Here is an 18,681-nt window from a genome sequence, read left to right on the forward strand (position 1 = left end):
TGGAGTGGCACTCAAAACTCCTGCCACTGTCATAGAAAATGTTCCGTCTGAACCAGAAAGTGGTCCAGTTTGGGAGCAAGATGTGTGCTCAGTCTCCTGAGGGTGGTCTATAAGCTGACTAGTAACATTCCTTCTGCTAGAACTGTCCCTCTTATCCTGCTCCATTGATGTAGAATGGAGAAGTGATGGATACAGGGTTGTATGAGAAGTCAAAGAGTCTGCCCGAGCCTCCTCACAATCCAAAAATCCTCCTTTTACATTAATGATGGGCGCCTGAAGAGCAGGGCTTGGAGAGGTCTGTTAAGGAGGTGGACCAGGACAGGAGGGAGAGAAGCTCGACTCCCCGTGTCTGCTACGCTGGTGTCGCTGAAGTGCATACAATGCTGTTGCAGTAATATAGATATGATGAATAAAAGCTCTCCAATTCTCGGCTTCTTCAAATTTTTTTTCTTCTTCTTACCCTTATTAATCCTACTCGCATTTTCCATGTCTTTCTTAACAACCTCCTCAGCTCCTTCTGCCTCAGATCCTGCACATTTTAACCATGTCAAAACTTTCCGAGGATCAGGGTTTTTCACATTCACCTGGCTTATCTGCATTCTAGTCACACAATCTGACCAAAAAGAATCAAACTCTTTTTCTTTGCCTGCAATGCTTGACTGGGCTTGATTTTTTACACGAGTTAAAAAGTTATCTTTTTGCCCTCCGCAGGAGGGACTTGCTCTGCTGAAATAGACATGTTATAAAATATGGACTCTGATGTATGTGAATGGATCGTGTCCCCGGGTTTGCTACCTTCACAGCACCTGCGAGATCACAGATCAACCTACTTCACCAGACCACTGGCTTATGTTAACACCGCTAGGTTTCCACCAGTGCGATGCTTCAGTCAAAATGTTCACTCAGCTTCCGGTGTGATATTCGCAAAACCCGGTTTTAATTCTCCACACAACAGAAGTCAACAATCAATACAGTTTTCCCTCACAGAGCAGAAAAATTTATCCAGTAAAAGGTCTGCTGTCTCAATCCTCTACTGTCCGGAATTAAATGAAGACAGCAGAGAGTTTTTTTTTTTTTTTTTTTTTCAAAACACTTAAAGCTCTGTGTTTAAAAGCCTCCCCACAATACAATTCTCCCACAATGCAGAAATATCACAATGACACATGCAAAATTACCATAGCAAAATCACTAAAGCTCTGAATACACTCACAATGCAAAAATGCCACAACGCTGCAGGCAAAAATCACCACAGAAAAATCTCTAAAGCTCTAATAACACTCACAATGCAAAGATGTCACAATACAGTATGCAAAATACCATAGGAAAATAACTGAAGCTCTGATTTACACTCACAATGCAGAAATATTACAATGCTTTATGCTAAATCACCACAGCTTCTCAAAACGCTTCTGAAAACACTCACAATGCAGAAATATCACAATGCTTTAAGCAAAATCACCACAGCTTCTGAGCTGCTGCTGTCCTGTTCTAGAATAGGACAGTGCAATCCCACACTTTTAGGTTATTATCTTCAGTTGCTCTATGTTCTGTGTATCAAAGCCACCACAGTTTGCTCTACACACAATTTATTTATATATATATATATTTTCTTCCCCACTATTATTGTTGTAATGATATATTTATCTTAATATTTATATTTGGATTCATAAATTATTATTCATAAGACATTAGACAAACATAAAACATACAACGGGGTACCCCAAAACTAGAAAGGGACTGGAACCCTTTTTACTCACAGGAGGACTGAAACCTCCTGCAGTGAGGACTGGCACCTCACTTTTACAGGGACTGAAACCCTGTTTACTTGTAGGGGACTGGCACCCCTATCCTTAAAGGGACTGAAATACCCTTTTTACTAACAGGAGGACTCTAACCTCCTGCGGTGAGGACTGGCACCTCACTTTTACAGGGACTGAAACCCTGTTTACTTGTAGGGGACTGGCACCCCTATCCTTAAAGGGACTGAAATACCCTTTTTACTAACAGGAGGACTCTAACCTCCTGCGGTGAGGACTGGCACCTCACTTTTACAGGGACTGAAACCCTGTTTACTTGTAGGGGACTGGCACCCCTATCCTTAAAGGGACTGAAATACCCTTTAACTTTTTACCATATAATGAATTGCTTTCCTACAGACTGGCTTTTTACTCACCAGAGTGAGGGTTCAGGATGTCTGATAAATTTGGTTAAAATCAATCTGCAGTATTCAGTACATATAAGTACAATAGGTTACTGCTTACCTTTGTTGTGGTGGGCGCCCAGACTCAGACAACCCGAATCCTGCTCTGGATACTCTCCGTTGCCGTTCTTAGTGGATCACGTCGTGGGTCACCAATTGAAGTTTTAAAATATTTCTTTGTTGGCTTTAAAAGATTTGTTCACCACCTGTAAATCAGTCATTAGAAGGAAGAGTGTTCAAAAATCCACATTTTTAAAAGAAGGCAAAAACACCAGAGTTTGAGTAGAATTGACAATTCTTTGTTAAGCCAGTAATAAGAAAACAATACATATCTTCTCGAGAAGGAGGCCTGTTAGCCTTAGCATCTGGTCCACTAAAACACAGAAGTGTCGGGAACCTTCGGTTCAGCCAAAAGACCCGCCTACCTAAGTTACCCTCCTCATTTATAGTGATACAAAGCATTGTGGCTATGTGCGTGCATGTGGTGAGCATTCATGTGAATGTGTATTTTGCAAGGTGATCCCTCCTTCTTCCGGGAATTTGATTCCTCCAGGTCCTCCTTCTGAGGTGCGCCAGAGCTGAAAGGAAAAAGACACTATGCTCTGCTTCACTATCTTTTTCTGCCTTTCTACTGACTCCCTTGTACTTTTTTCTCACAATATTCACACAAAGGCTATTCTTTTAATGATTTCTGAGTTACTGGGAAATTCCGTTCTGCTAGGAGTGAATAGATAAGCAAAGAGATACAAAAATATTTACGATTTACTCCCTAGTGGCCATCCAGAACATTGTCAAGGCCGCTAATTCTCAGCTGTTTTCTCAGTACTGAACTCAGTAACCTTATATGAGTTTATGTGAATGGACTATCTGTAACCTGCAAAGCAATGATAACAATTAAGCTGTAGTTCTATTAATTAAAAGCAAAAACCTAATGCATGTTACTAAAATCTAAGGATAAAATGTAAATGAATAAATGAATAAGAATGCTTAAATGAGTAAATGAATAATAAATGAGTAAATGAATCAAAATGCTTATAAAATATTTGCAACATTGGTCACCCTAAATTCTTCCTAGGAGTAATAATAATAATACATTTTATTTAAAGCGCCTTTCAGGGCACCCAAGGACGCTGTACAAACAAATAATAAAACATTAAAAGTACAGGAAAGGCACACATATACAACACAATCTAAAAACCTAAACATAAAGGGCAGAGTGGCGAGGATGTGATTGAAAATAATGTTACAGAGAGTATGCTGTTCTGAAAAGATGAGTTTTGAGTTTGGAGATGAAGGTGAGGAGAGAGTCGGTATTGCGGAGGTCAGGAGGAAGTGCGTTCCAGAGCTGGGGAGCAGAGCAACTGAAAGCTCTGCTCCCCATGGTGCTGAGACGGGCAGGAGGGACAGAGAGATGGATAGAAGAGGAGGAGCGAAGACATCTGGAAGGGGTGACTATGTGGAGAAGATCTGAGAGGTAAGGGGGTGAGAGTTTATGTATGGATTTGTATGTATGGAGGAGGATCTTGTATTCTATCCTGTACTTGATGGGAAGCCAGTGGAGTTCTTGCAGGATGGGAGTGATGTGATGAAAGGAAGGAGTTCGGGTGATGATACGGGCAGCAGAGTTCTGAACCATTTGGAGTTTCTGAAGGGATTTTTGTGGGAGGCCAAAGAGGAGAGAGTTGCAGTAATCCAGGCGGGAGGTGACAAGGCTGTGCACCAGGATAGAGGTGGTGTGGGGGGTGAGGGAGGGGCGAAGATGGTTGATATTGAGCAGATGGAAATAGGCTGAGCGGGTGATGTTATTGATGTGTGAGGTGAATGATAAGGTGCTGTCGAGGATGACACCCAGACTCTTGACCTGAGGGGAGGAGGAAACTGAGGCGCTGTTGATAGTGAGGGAGAAACTATTAACTTTGGAAAGGGTGGATTTGGTGCCAATGAGGAGAATTTCAGTTTTATTACTGTTCAGTTTTAGGAAGTTGGTGGTGAACCAGGATTTTATTTCCAGGAGACAGGCAGAGAGGGAGGTAGGTGGGAGCGTGGAATTTGGTTTACAGGACAGGTAGAGCTGGGTGTCATCCGCGTTAACAGTGGAAACAGATATTGAATTTACAGAAGATGAGACCAAGGGGGAGGAGAGGGGAGGAGATAGGTGATGAATAGAAGAGGCCCCAGGACAGAACCTTGGGGCACACCTGTGGAGACTGGAGTGAGTGTGAGTGGTTGTTTGTCTCTCGGTATTGCCCTGCGATGGACTGGCAACCTGTCCAAGTCTACCTGCCTCTCACCCGCTAATTCCTGAGATAGACTCCAGCTTCCCCAAGACCCTGACTTGGACTAATCGGTATAAGTAATCACTAAATGAATTAAATAAATTTAATCCCAGGTATGATCTGAGTCACTAACATCTAGACATTCTTTTAGATGTGCATACTGTATGTGTACGTCATGTTGAAATGAAGCATAGATGTTCTTGTAAAAATGGTGGCTCCATTCTACAGATGAATTTACTCAGTCCCTACTTTGCTGCTAATGCTGGAATGTGTGTGTGTGTGTGTTTGTGTTTGTAGAAATCATGGAACAGACTCCTGATTTTAGCCTCAACGCCTCTTCTTGGTTCCTTCCCTGGACAAACGCATCCTACCAGCCTCCAGTCAGAGTCGTGTATCCATACAGCACAGCTCAGCTGATCCTCATCGTCATGGTAACTGGCTCCCTCAGTGTGGTCACCATCCTGGGCAACACGCTGGTCATCCTGTCCATCAAGGTGAATCGCCACCTGCGGACAGTCAACAACTACTTCCTGTTGAGCCTGGCAGCGGCTGACCTGATCATTGGCCTGCTGTCCATGAACCTGTACACACTGTACTGGCTGCAGGGCTACTGGCCCCTGGGTGCTGCGCTCTGCGACATGTGGCTCGTACTAGACTATGTAGTGAGCAGCGCTTCTGTCATGAACCTGCTGCTCATTAGTTTGGATCGGTACTTCTGCATGACACGGCTGCTCAGCTACACGGCATGGCGGACTGGCAGGACGGCGAGCCTGATGATCGGTGCCGGCTGGCTGATGTCTTTCATTCTTTGGGCCCCCGCCATCCTGTGCTGGCAGACTGTTGGGGGGCACCGCGTCGTCCCCAAGGACCAATGTTACATCCAGCTCCTGGCCAGCCCGGCTGTCACGCTCGGGACGACGCTCCCCTCCTTCTACCTGCCGGCAGTCATCATGATCGGGTTGTACACCCGCCTGTCAGCCGCCAGCCACAGCCGACTGAGCACGCTCCAAGCTGAGCAGAGAGTGCCCAGGACATCAAGTCCATCCTTCCGCCTGAGCCGGCGCAGCTCGGTGGCCAGTGACCCGGGGTCAGACTTGTCTCTGAACCAGTCTGAGTCCAGCACCATGAAGACCAGACGGACCCAGAGAGCGTCCAGAAGTCCAGTGGACACATTGGAGTCGGCGAATGACTGGAGACACCTGGTAAGCTCAGTTTTACGCATCCTGTCACTGCTCAGGTTTATGATATCAGAAACTGACCCGACTCCTGTCTCCTCAGCGGCGTCTTTCTCGCTCTGCTACCTACCACGCCGGAGATGAAGACTCCAACAAGATGGAGAATGACTCCTCATCCAACACTGACCTCTTCCGGTCAGCCCCGGTGGCGTTCTCCACCTGCTCTAGCTTCAGGTCCCAGGAGAGGAGGCGGAGGCGAGTCATGGCAAGAGAGAGGAGAGTCACCAAGACCATCCTGGCCATCTTGCTGGCCTTCATTCTGACTTGGACACCATACAACGTCATGGCCGTCATCGCCGCCTTCTGCCATTTCTGTATCCCCCAGATATTGTGGACCATGGGTTACTGGCTGTGCTACGTCAACAGCGCCATCAACCCCGCCTGCTACGCACTGTGCAACATCACCTTCCGGAAAACGTTCCGTGGCCTTCTGAGCTGCCGCAGGAAACTGCTCTGACACTCCGACAGGTGATCAGGGGCTCCACAAGACCTCAGCAGAGTTTCGATCATCTGCTGCTGGAAAAAATAACAATGAGTTTGGTTTCAGATCAGCATTGGGTCAGCTGTTCGGTCGGAGCACAAAAAGCAGCTCAGTTTGGTTTGGACTAAAGATGTTAGAGGTGAAGAACCAACCAGCTGCTTGCTGCATTCACTGTGCTTTGGTCATACGAACGCCAGTATGTAAAATAATTCAGCCTTTTGCCTCATTTCTGCATACATCCTTTACATTAGTATGATTGTTAGCCAAATACATCCACTAGAGAGCAGCACAGAGTTCAGAGTTCACTCCGAGTTACCATGGTGACAGTAGAGGACTTAATGGCCATTTAAATGATTAAAGCCCATGTTACCTGAAATTAAAAAAGTAATATTTCCAAATAGAACTTGCAGTAATGAGCCTTCTCCTCTGCCATCTTTCTGTTTGTGCCACATTGCATTCTGAGATAGTAGACTGGCCCAAGTCCACATAAGTCACCCCAGATATATCCTCCATAACGTGCACATCAGGGTTTTTGCAGCGTACTTGTCTTGATGCGTGCTTTGAGTTGCAACAGTATTTGGTCCTCAACTAATGCCGTTTTACAGGAACAGTATTGATAAGTACGTTAATTGATAAACGCTCCATGATGATGTTCATTCTCATAAAGAGACATAAAAGAAGAAGCATAGTAGACTGAGGCGATCTGTGTGGCCACTGAGTACATCGAGGCTTCTTCTTTGTTCCTTATGCTGATTGCATGTGTGTTTAACTACGCCCCTGTGGTTCCTGATGGTACTGCTCTGTTTGTTACATCTAGGTATGCAACCATAAAATGGCCTGATAAACGGATGCAATAAATGTATTACAGAAGAATCCATCTGTAGACGTATTAAAGCCATGTCCACATGGACAGAAGTTTAGGTGTATCTACTAAAGTCTTTTTCATGGTCTGGATATTTTTCCTACATGGAACCAACGTCTTGAGAGCCTGAAAACAATCATTTTTATAACTGGGTCCCAGAGTGAATACATCTGTAAACGCTATTTTTACTTGCTTAGATTTACGTCAAATGCTTCTTTCCTGAATTGATAACAATATTGACCCCCCCTACCTTTTTTTAATCTACATGTGCACAGCCTGTTAACATGAGGTTCTGAACGTGCTCCATGTTTTCTTCTCTGTTTATTGTGTATTTCTGTAGCAGTGCTACAGAACCACTCATAGGCCTGGCTGATGTACTACAGTGTTTTCAGTGGTTTTGTGTGGACATACTTTCATACATCCTTTTACGTTGCTATAGTTGTTAGCCAACACATCCACCAAAGGGCAGTGCAGAGTTCATTTATTCTGTTTTTCCATAAACATTTTTAATAATCATTTTGTCTCCGTGCGGACATAGTTCCAAAGACGTAGCCTTAATGTAGAGCATAATGAGACCAAAATTCTAAATATGAACCACAACAGAGAATTTGTTTTGTTTTGTCTGTTCTAAGTAACTTAACTTTCTGTTTCACGGAGCGCCATCTAGTGGCTACATGTTGTCACTGGGAGTGCTTGGCTGAAATTTCATTTACGCCCTATGTTACCTATGTAAATGTGTACAGATGGAGCATTTTATCCACCCTCTGCATTCAGAGAGTTTGTGGATACATAGCCAGACATAGCAAATGCAGTAGTACCACCAGAAACCATGGGGGGCAGTGTTGAGCAGTATGGCTGACATGCAAACAATGAATTGAACAGAAAAGAAGCTGTGTATTTAATGGCTGCACAGACCACCTCCGCCTACCACGTTGTCTCTTGTCATGTCTCTTTCTGAGTTTAACATCTCCACCAATGTCACCATGTCTTCTGTTGAGACTGAAGGTGGAACTTGACGCAGTGATACCAACTCCACCAGGAAAAGTAAGGTAAGTAGCTATTGGCTGTCCTAAAAGTCCCCCAATGACATCAGCTAATTTGAATAATCTACCTGATGCATGGAATTGTGATTTCATTTTCATTTTCATTTTTATTTATTAAACAGGAAAAGATTAAAACAATCGGGCCTGACTCAGTTTAAAAACTGTTTTTCAGCAGGTTCCTGCTCTGCAGAACATACAAACCAAACACACATCACAAATTCCAAGACAAGACAGTACAATCATACAAACACAAACCAAGAGAAGCAGCTTTAGGGGAGGCTATGGAGCCACCTCAGTGGTCGCAGCGGTACCTGTCCATTAGATGGCGAGCAAATATTCTTTTAAATAGTCTTTGTGATGTTATCGTCCTGATGTGCAGTGGGATCTCGTTCCAGGCTTTAGTGAGCACATAAAAGAAAGCTCTCTGACCATAGCAGTTCCTAAAGGCCGGTAAAGGCAAAAGTCCATTTGTAACCGATCTAGTCGAGCGTTCGGACCTTGAGCTGAGTTTTGGTACCAACGCAGTAAGTGCTGTTGAGATGTGTCCATTCAAGATTTGATAATACAATTTAATCCCATGGCTAATTATATAGTTCTGAAATGTCAAAGCATTAGACAACGATAGTGCAGAGCAATGGTGAGTCCAGCCTGGAAGCCTGTTATGGATCTTGTGAGCTCTGTTATAGAGTCGTGCTACTGGTTCAAGGATTTCATTTGTTGTAAGTGACCAAACAGGCAGACAATACGACAGAGTATTGATGAAGGAATGATGTCGTAGGAGGGCCGAAAAATGAATAAAAAAAAACATGAATGTTTAAAACTACAAAAGAAATGTCTTCTGTTCATTGTTGTTTTTGTTTTTTTGTTTGTTTTTTGTTTGTTTGTGTGTGTGTGTGTGTGTGTGTGTGTGTGTGTGTGTGTGTGTGTGTGTGTGTGTGTATGTGTGTGTGTTTGTTTTTTTTTATGTAATCATTCAAGCCTCTTCCTTTATTCTTGCTTGGACACGGCAAAAGTTCTTATTTATTATTTAGTCTTGGACACACAACGACGCAAGGATAGAGGAAGAGGGTTGGCCAAAATTCTTCCCGACATAAGATGTTTTTATGTGTGAGGGGATCGGCAGCCTCAGGTGCAGCGTTGACTGCACTACAGGTAACAACATCTGCACTGTCCTTTTTTATGGTGTTTTTAAGGAGTTACATATCCCAAACGGGGCTCTAGCTCCTATCAAATAAAGCCGCTACCGCAGTTTTAAAGCTTCACACAGAGTTTTTTGTCTATTCAGACACCATAATAAAAATGGTGGCAGCTGCCATGAATGTGTACCCAAGGCAAATAGATAGAAATGCTTCATTCTAAGATAATAAAAAACAACCGTCAATATCGGACTGTAAGCTTCATACATGATTTATCAGCAGTCAGGATGTGAACATCTGCTCTGATTGCAGCTGGGAGGGATGGTGGCGTGAGGACCCGCCTTCCTGTGGGTTTTCTGAGACAGGGAGGGGCCTACGGCAGCACTGCTGCTTATTGATCAGAATAAAAGCTCATTTCTTCTCCCTTTACATTAAAAAAAGGGGCACATCTGTCTTAAACATCACTGCTCTCATACTTCCATTCATCCTTTCCTACGGTTGTTAGCCTGTAAATCCACCAGAGGGCAGTGCAGAGTTCACCTCCGAGTTCTGAGGTCAGTTTCAGACAGTGGAGGCAATCATGATGATGTTCATTCTCAGAAGGAGACATAAAAAGGCAGTGCAGTAGAGGGGGTGGTTTGTATGGACATTAAATACACCACAGCTTCCTCTTTATTTATTCCTTTCGTTGCACATCAGCTATACAGATCAACACTGCCCCCCACGGTTACTGGTGCTACCGCTCCGTTTGCTCTGTCAGGCTACACATCTACAAGACCCCCAAAGTGGATGAAAGTATGCACATAAATGATCCAGAAGGACGAAATGGTCTGTATCCATGTTTATTGTAGAGCACAAATGGGCCTCTAGAAGGATACGTGCTTCCACGTCAGTCTCCATAAATCTGCAATATCACCAGAAAAATGTTAAATTTGTCTGGGAGCTTTTATGAAAGCAAGTTGCTAGAGGTCTGAATACTCGCTAAATATAACTAAGTTGCTAAGATGGTAACTCAGTCCTGCCCTCTAGTGGATGATTAGCCTAATCACCATGACAACGTAAAGGGACTTTCTGTAGTTTGACAACATTTCACGTTTCACAACTTATCTTGTTTCATAGGTAAAGGAAGTGGAAATGAGGCAAAAGAAGGAAACACGCGAACGTAACGTTGTAAAGTCCTATAGAGTGAACGATGCCGCTAGGCGGCGCTCGGACCTGCGAGTCCCGTTTAGCGTTGCTGCTGCTTTCATTTTTCTTTAACTGAAGCAACAGAAAGCAAATTAAACACATTTCAGGATCTTTGTGCTTCTGAATTTTAGATCAAATTTATATTAGAGTAGAATGAAGAGTTGAAACTGCCGAATATTTGAGTCAAAGCTCTGTTTCAGGTTGCATGTTGGAGAATCACCCACCCAGTGATGGGGGGGTTCTGTAACCACTGATCACATGACTGTAAAAGTGCTTCAGCATCATCAGGATCCTGTAAACACACGATGATCCGGTTCAGTGAATTCAAAACAGGACCTGATCATAACTCCAATAAACAGACCAAAGTCTTCACCAAAACAATGTACAGTCTTTAATTTGTTCATTTGTACACGAGTCATCAATAATCTGGAGATCCAGAAATACTTCAGAAGCAAGCTGGAGGAAGACGGCGCTGCTTCCTGGGCGTTAATTTTCTGAGCTACATTAAGACTAGCTGTTAAATGTTAAACTATCGACTACTGCAGGCGCGTTACTCTCATCATCTAAAAAGCTTTAGGCTTAAACCCAAATAAACAACAAATTAGAACCAGAACAAACATCAGAACCAAATGGCAGAGGGCGGCGGGTTTTGGAGTCTTGTTTTTTGTGTTTGAAGGAGGGAGGACGATCGTTCATCTGGAGGAAGAGATCTGTCCATCATCTGCTTCACGTTTCATCCTTCAGTTGGACTTCTTCTCTCCTGGAGACAGAAACACAGACGGGGTCAGAACCAGAACCAAAAGCAACCTACAGAGATCAAATCAGAAACTTTCAGATGGACTTCTGCTCATGCTCAGAAGATCTGGGAAAGTTTCCAGAAATGTTAGTTTTCCAGGTTTTTACATCCCGTCCAGGTTTACAATCCAGCTGCTAAGTGTGGTGAATCTGAAACAACTTCCTGTGTCATGTCAGTTTACAGGAAGTTTACACATGTCCAAGTGTCAGTGAATGCAGCATGTAATGTTCTTCCATGTGTTGTTTTGCATCAGCCATGTTCTAGAGCAGCTGTCTCCATGGCGATAACATCCATGGACATAATGAAGAGTAGACGCCGCATTAGCTATAGCTATTGGAGGGCGGGAAATGTGGCCGCAATTTTGGACCGGTAGCTAATCAGATAGTACACCGCCACACAAGATGACAGAGTATTGTGCAGCATATTCCTGTTCAAATTTGCGGAGACAGGGCACACGGGATTACTTTTCACAAGTTTGAACATTACTCTTAGTCATATTGTGTGAATCGAATATTACTGTGCTGTATTTATGCCCATCAGTCAAATTGTAGCTAGCTTGATAGGCTATGTTTAGTGCCGGTGTTCACCTCATTAATCATAGTATTGTCTTAGATTACATTGTAATTATTGTAGAAATATAACCAATATTACTAGTATATCACATTGACCAGTAAATTTTACACTGGTGTCACAGCCTGTGTTATTCACATTTCACCATTAGTAAGCTACCTCTCATGACTCATTCCCACCCATTTTAAGCCTGGTACAAACATAACAATTTTATTAATCTTATGAGATTTTTTTATCTGGTCGGGACCTCACAAAAAATCAATTTTGATCGTACTGTGGGTGTACTTCAAAAATGTAATCACAGAACAACACACACATTACGATGCTGTCCAGCAACTCATCTACAATCTAGTCCTCCAAGCCGGACAAACGTCGAAACATAGAACAAGAACCATAGCAACAACCAGCAAAAAACGAAGAAGAAGAAACATAGTAACAATCGGAAAACTCAACACACAGCATGGAAGAGGATATGTAGGACGAGGGAATGATGGTGTTCTTGGGACTACTGTTAACAGAAAAAGCCAGAACTGAAAAAAATACCAGACTAAAGATGGCGTGAACACGCACTTTATTTACTTCCTTGTTCCCCAGCCAGCTTGCTCTCTGATTGGCTACATTCTGTACCACATCACCATCCACGCAGTCACAATGCACGAGTCGTCAGTGTTCCTCAGAAATTGGCTCTGAAATATTAAACGTTCAATGTTCCCAATTGTCGGCTGCAACCCGTTTCGGAGCGGATTATGGGGACAAAGCGGCTCGTAACACACCACAGACCAAATGATGGACAGGGAAATCTCACAATGATGCCGTCCGAGGTCGGAAAGAGGCAAAATCAGGACAAAAACAGCTCAAATATTGTTATGTGTGTACCAGGCTTTACTTGAAAATGCAGACAACTGAACATCTGAAAAGTTTCCAAATAAGATTAATCACATTTTAAACAGGGTTGGTTCATTATAAAAAATTTGGCATCACAATGGTAGTTTAGTTAAAGAATGTTTTAAGAAGTGTGAAGGAAACAAATAAGCTTGACCATATTTGTAAAATGTTCTAGTGTTGTCTCCCAAGTTTCCTGTTTTCATTTTTTAGGTTTCCCAAAGACAAAGATTTGAGGAGGAAGTGGGAAGTGGCTTTGAGGAGGGAAGGATTCACTGCCAGTGTTTCCTCTGTGCTTTGTAGTGAGCATTTTAAGCAGGGAGATTTTGACAGGACAGGCCAGATTGTCCCACTCAGAGATGGTGTTATTCCATCAATCTTCTTATTCCCAGTTCACCTCCAAAAAGTAGGTGAATCATCATAACTGATTCATAAATGTAAATATTCTCCACTCAATCACCGGGCAGTGTGAGATATTCTTTTTTATATATATATATATATATATATATATATATATATATATATATATATATATATACACATACATACATATACATATATATACATATATATATACATACACACAGATAGACAGATAGTGGGTACCGGTCCAATGGCGGCTCTACGGCATGTCAGGGCTAGTAGCAGTAGTAGTCGATGTCTATTCTTTATTATATCGATAACATCTGTCTGTCCAGCTGTTTATATCTTCTGAATAAGAGTCATGAAACCAGCTGATGAAGAACCTGATCAATCTGATCAATGACGTAGACGAGATTAAAGCATGTAGCTGGAAAAAAAACCTGATTGGTTGTTTGAGTTTGATTCAGCTTCACTTTTTACACCAGACGATGATCACACCGTTATTTACTCAGATCTGGACCTGTTTTAATAAAGGATCTTATTTCCACGTGTCCTGGTCTGTGTTCTGGTCCCTGTCCTGGCCTGTGTCCCGGTTTGTGTCTCGGTTTGTGTCCTGGTCCGTGTCACAGTTTGGCCCCCAGTCAATCCTCCTCTAGACTGACGGGGTCCAGACCAACTGTAAACTCCAACACGAAGAACTGTTCTGATAAGAGGAGACGGAACCACAGAACCATCAGAGGATTCTGGACTGGGTCAGTTTTCATGAACCAGCTCACCTCTGGTCTTCTTGACTTTGGAGGAGCAGGGTTTGGACACCTTGACGGTGGTCTGACACTCAGCATTGAACAGGGCTCGCTTCAGGGTTCCGGACCGGGTCTTGGTGTTGGTGGCGGCGTCGCAGGAACTCCACGATCCGAACTTGTATTTGCAGTCACCTGAGAAGACAAGTCAGCATTTAACCCCCGAACCAGTCCAGCTCACCTGCAACCTGCTGGTTCAATTGCAGGTTGTCATGACAACACAGATATAAAGTTAGTATGTTTTTATTTACTTTGTGGATAAATGGTTCTGTGTTCTGGGCTCAGAAGTCGGATCTCAGCAGGTTTTTAATGCAGAAATAAAACATCCACAAGAGACATAAAACAGGTTTTTATCCTCACTGCTGACTGCAGAGAAAACTTCAGGTTTATTTGACTTTTCAGGTAAAATAACATTTAAGATTTTGTTTAAATTCATTTCAATATTTGTAACCATAAAGCTGTTTTTGTTTGTTGGTTTGGAGTTTCTTGTCATCTCCACCTTCACCACCAGCTGGCAGCAAGTATCCCTTAATCTTATGATGAAATCAGGATCCGTTTCATATCTGATTTATAACTGATGGAGGTGAAGGGTTCATAAATAATTAATATTAGAGTCTAAATGTTTATTAAAAGCCCGACACAGAGGAGGTTGATCCTCCTGTCAGCTGTTTTTCTCCTTCATCTCAGAACCAATGAGCTGCTGTTTGTTTCATAGAGCTCATCATTTATTTACCTTCAGATTTATCTCATTCTCCTCCCTGACACCATGAACTGACTCTAATATTTTTCTGCAGAAAAATGTGTTAAGATGAAAGAACTTGGGGCCATTTCTGGACCCTGAAGCTGGAGCTCAGGTCCTTAGGTGTGTGCTGAAGGTGCGTGAACCTCACTGATGTCCTTCTTCCAGTTGCAGGGGATCTTGCAGTGGATCTTGTCGGTGCGATCTTTGCAGGTGGCCTCTCTCAGACCGTCCCCACAGTCTCCGTGATCTGGGACACATTTCCCGTATTTCGTCTCTGCAGGGGAGCACTCGGAAATGGGTCGAGACTTATCATGTTTACCACCTGGTGAAGAACAACACCATCACACACTGGAACCACCAGGCACACAGGAAGTTGTGGTCCTTATTTACTCTTTACTACAGATGACCGGTCCAGTCTGGTCCTGTATGGTCCACTCTGGTCCTAGTCTGGTCCAGTCTGGTCCCAGTCTGGTCCCGTATGGTCCACTTTGGTCCAGTCTGGTCTTAGTCTGGTCCAGTCTGGTTACAGAACTGTAATATTATCTGCATTTAGGCTGATCTGCTGGAAAAATCTAAAAATGATACAGCCTGTTTTTATTTTACTTTAATGACATTTAAGTTTAAACTAACCTAAACTTCTTGAATCTGAATGAAGAAACTGAGACACGTCTATCAAAGAACATGATGTCATACAAATAAACATGATGTCAGTCGTGATGCTGGAATCTGTGTTTTCCATCAGGTCTCAGTTTAGTTTCCAGTAATGTGAGGCATTCATGAACAACAGGAAAACCGGTTCTCTGGTTGTGTTACATCGGTGTGCAGCAGAAATCAGAGTCCCCGCCACCAGGTTTCTCTTTAAGTTCCCACCTCTGTGATTTTTGGATCTCTTGTTGGCCTCGGCCGTCAGGACCAGGACCAGGACCAGGAGCAGCGTCACTGACAACAAACTTCGCATCCTGCAGAGACCAAACCACAGACAGTCCGGTTAGACCGGACCAGGACAGAAACGCCGTCTCGGGGCTGGACTTCATCAGGTTCTAGCAGACATCCCGGCGCCTGGCTGAGAACTTGTGATCTGGTCCGGTCGGACTTCTGGAAAAATCCTCCAGCCAAAAAACATTCAGATTAAAGATCCAATGAATATCAACACCAGGGTGTGTTTGTATGTGTGTGTGTGCGTGAGATACTGGTACATGTGTGGACAGATGTACAGTTTCACAGAGGATGGGAGGATCTAGGGAGGGATTACCCATCAGGCTTAATGGGGTCAGGGGCCGTGGGCCCGAGGCTCCACCGTCTGAAGCTACGGAGACTCATCGACACAAAACAGTTCAAAAGAAAAAAACAGCCTGCTGGAAAAATCAGGAAAAACTGATGGAGAACAACTGAGAGTCTACTACCACTAAACCAAAATCAAGTTGAATAAATTCTGTTTTTCTGTGAATTCATGAAATAATTTTATCCCCCAAAGCTGACTGGTCATTTTTAATTTCTGAGATCTTAAAAAAATTTATTATAAAATTAGAAAAAACAGATTTATTTATTTATTTATCTATTTGTTATTTGTTTGTTAGTTTCTTTCCAAATCTTGTTTACTCAGAAAAACGGCTCCAAAAGTCACAAAACACCAGAAACAAAAAAAGACTGTTAAAGAACAACAAACAAAAAAAACAAACAAAACATAAACAAAAACAAACAAATTACTCAATAAAACAAAGAAAAACAAACTTGTTTTATATGACATCATTAAAAAACACTGCTCCTCCTCTTCCTGGTTCTGTTTCTAGTTTTAGTTCTAGTTCTAGTTCTGCTCCCGTTCCTGGTCCTTGTTTTGGAGGACACCCTCTGACTTTGTGTTGTAACATATTTCTGCTGAAATCTGGAATCATCTGGTTTGGTTTTTATTTTAATCGGCAGTCGAATGATCCGGCTCTGCAGGGACCAGATGGTCTAAACCGAGTCCGGAGCCGATCTGCCCCCTTTCAGGCCGGATCCGCATCTCGCGACGCCTAAACCTGATAATCTGACTATTGTGGTGCAGCAGGATTATGGAAGTGGGCTAATGTATGCAGACCCTGTTCTCAAATGTAAAACCTGCGGGACGGACGCTGCGCAGGCTTCTGATTCTGCTTAGAAAAATGGAGTCAATTACCCAGAATGCCCCTCTGCAGCTGAGTGTTGTCATTGTGCTGCGAGATGACAGCCTCCTCTTTCACATGTCAGCTGGCAGAGCAAATCCTGCCCTCCTCCTTCTTTATGAAGAAAGAACCGGCTCTCAGCAGGCCTCCAGTCTGTCCTTCATCCATGAAGAGGAGGAGGAGGAGGAGCAGGGCTGGGGGGTGGGGGGTGCAAGCAGCAACTCAAAGAGCCCTTTAGATTTCCTCTCAAAAGAATCCTGATTCATTGGGCCAAAACAAAGCCTCCTCTAGCCTGGTTTCAGTCCTCTAAAGCCCAACACGGATTCCACGCTACCTCCGAGGAGCCCCCCCACTCCTCCCCCCACCCTGAATGGAAACTCATTTGCATAAGAAAACAATCAAATCTTAGCATGAAGAAAAGGAGCGGGATGCTCCCTTTGGTCCAGGACCAGGAGCAACATTTAGATCACTTCCTCCTGAATCCCAGGGTTCATCCTGGACCATGTGAGACAACGTGAGACAGGAAGTCCTCCAAACATCTCCAGAGACTCAGGTCCAAGAGACCAGCCAGGAGGACGCCAGGGACTGAAAGTCCTCCAAACACCTCCACAGACTCAGGTCCAAGAGACCGGACAGGAGGACGCCAGGGACCGAAAGTCCTCCAAACATCTCCACAGACTCAGGTCCAAGAGACCGGACAGGAGGACGCCAGGGACCGAAAGTCCTCCAAACATCTCCAGAGACTCAGGTCCAAGAGACCGGACAGGAGGACGCCAGAGAACGAAAGTCCTCCAAATGATTTGAACAGGAAGATGAGAAACTTTCTGAAATCTTTTTTTCTTCTCCAGGATGCTCAGACCACCTTCTGTCTAGCTCAGGGGTGCCCAGCTCCGATCCTCAAGGGCCCCAATCCTGCAGGTTTTTGATGTGTCCCTGCTCCGAAACCACCTGACTCAAATTGCTGAGTCATTGTGCAAAATTTAGTAGGCTGTTGGGTCTATTTCATTTGAGTCAGGTGTGTTGAAGCAAGAAACACTGGAAAATCTGCAAGACAGCGCCCCTCAAGGACCAACTTTGGGCACCCCTGGTCTAGCTTCTACTTCCTGTCTAGTTTCTACTTCCTGTCCAAAGAAAATTCTGAAGTTGATGAACAAAGTTTTTGAGGAACGGAAACAATGAAACATGTCCCTCCAGTTTTCCTTCATCTCGTGGAAACAGGATTCTTCTTTTTTCTCCTCCTACCTCCTAACAATCCGTCTTTCTTTTGCTGAGCTCTCTTCCTTTGGTTTTTTTCTCCTTCCAGTTTTCCCTTCTTCCTTCTGTTTTCCTTCGCTCAGATTTAACAATCAAAAACCAAACCGACGCCAAACAGTTATGATCAGTATAAGTAAAAACAAATAGAAGTGGTCCGTCTGGATGAAAACAAACCGCGATAAGGAAAAAATCCTGAAATGATCTGAATCAATCAAACATCAGAAACTCGGATCGATCCATCGCATTCTCAAACATCGGATCAGATTCTGGAAGAAATCGCGGATCATTCCGGTGGAAAATGTGAAAGAAAGAGACTTACATGCGGGCCTGAGAGGAAGCAGCCGGTCAAGCTGTGGATCTTCGTCTTCTGTCGCTGCCTCAGCTGCAGCTCCCAACACCCCTCGCGCGCGCACACACACACGCGCGCGGTGACATCACAGGCTTTAATCCCGGGAACAAAACAAGTCCCGCTCATTTGCATAAAGTCTGTTTAATCTTTGGGATGTGTGTCTTGGTGGAGGAGTGTGCGCTGCATCTGGCTGAGGTGCAGGTGTGTCTCAGGTATGTGTGCTGGGAACATCTGTTTATCGCACGCTGAACTGGGTCAAAGTTCACTTTTCCTCTCTATGATGATGATGATGAAGCTATTTTAATTGCAGAAGATGAAACTGGGTTTTCTTTCAGGAGGATTTTAACGTGTTCAGATCTTCAG

General features: G+C 43.7%; 3 protein-coding genes across 3 annotated transcripts in view; 2 read left to right on the forward strand and 1 right to left on the reverse strand.

The window, feature by feature from the left end:
• b3gnt9 (UDP-GlcNAc:betaGal beta-1,3-N-acetylglucosaminyltransferase 9) overlaps positions 1-18,681 on the forward strand; it is a 615,230-nt gene that overhangs the window by 249,209 nt on the left and 347,340 nt on the right. The gene's annotated exons all lie outside the window — the stretch shown is intronic.
• On the forward strand, positions 4,779-6,169 carry LOC121647520 (muscarinic acetylcholine receptor M4-like). Its single transcript, XM_041997041.1, has 2 exons — positions 4,779-5,639; positions 5,755-6,169. The coding sequence occupies exons 1-2, from the start codon at positions 4,779-4,781 to the stop codon at positions 6,166-6,168; spliced, it is 1,275 nt and encodes a 424-aa protein (XP_041852975.1). The 3' UTR covers position 6,169.
• On the reverse strand, positions 10,790-18,390 carry mdkb (midkine b). The gene is made up of 5 exons (XM_041996148.1): positions 18,289-18,390; positions 15,445-15,533; positions 14,723-14,896; positions 13,809-13,967; positions 10,790-11,181 (listed from the first exon to the last, which is right to left on the reverse strand). Coding segments are annotated over exons 1-5 (444 nt in total). The 5' UTR covers positions 18,291-18,390; the 3' UTR covers positions 10,790-11,161.

The sequence above is a fragment of the Melanotaenia boesemani genome, chromosome 10 (genome assembly GCF_017639745.1).
Source record: "Melanotaenia boesemani isolate fMelBoe1 chromosome 10, fMelBoe1.pri, whole genome shotgun sequence".
Classification (NCBI taxonomy): domain Eukaryota; kingdom Metazoa; phylum Chordata; class Actinopteri; order Atheriniformes; family Melanotaeniidae; genus Melanotaenia; species Melanotaenia boesemani.

Bases quoted from the DNA above. Each gene is read 5' to 3' on its own strand.
- LOC121647520 (XM_041997041.1), top strand. From the start codon at position 4,779: ATGGAACAGACTCCTGATTTTAGCCTCAACGCCTCTTCTTGGTTCCTT. The intron at 5,640-5,754 runs GTGGACACATTG...CTGTCTCCTCAG, and splicing joins AGAGAGCGTCCAGAAGTCCA to CGGCGTCTTTCTCGCTCTGC.
- mdkb (XM_041996148.1), bottom strand. The intron at 14,897-15,444 runs GTGGGAACTTAA...GTTCTTCACCAG, and splicing joins GAGATCCAAAAATCACAGAG to GTGGTAAACATGATAAGTCT. The intron at 13,968-14,722 runs GTGAGGTTCACG...TTGTCTTCTCAG, and splicing joins CAACTGGAAGAAGGACATCA to GTGACTGCAAATACAAGTTC.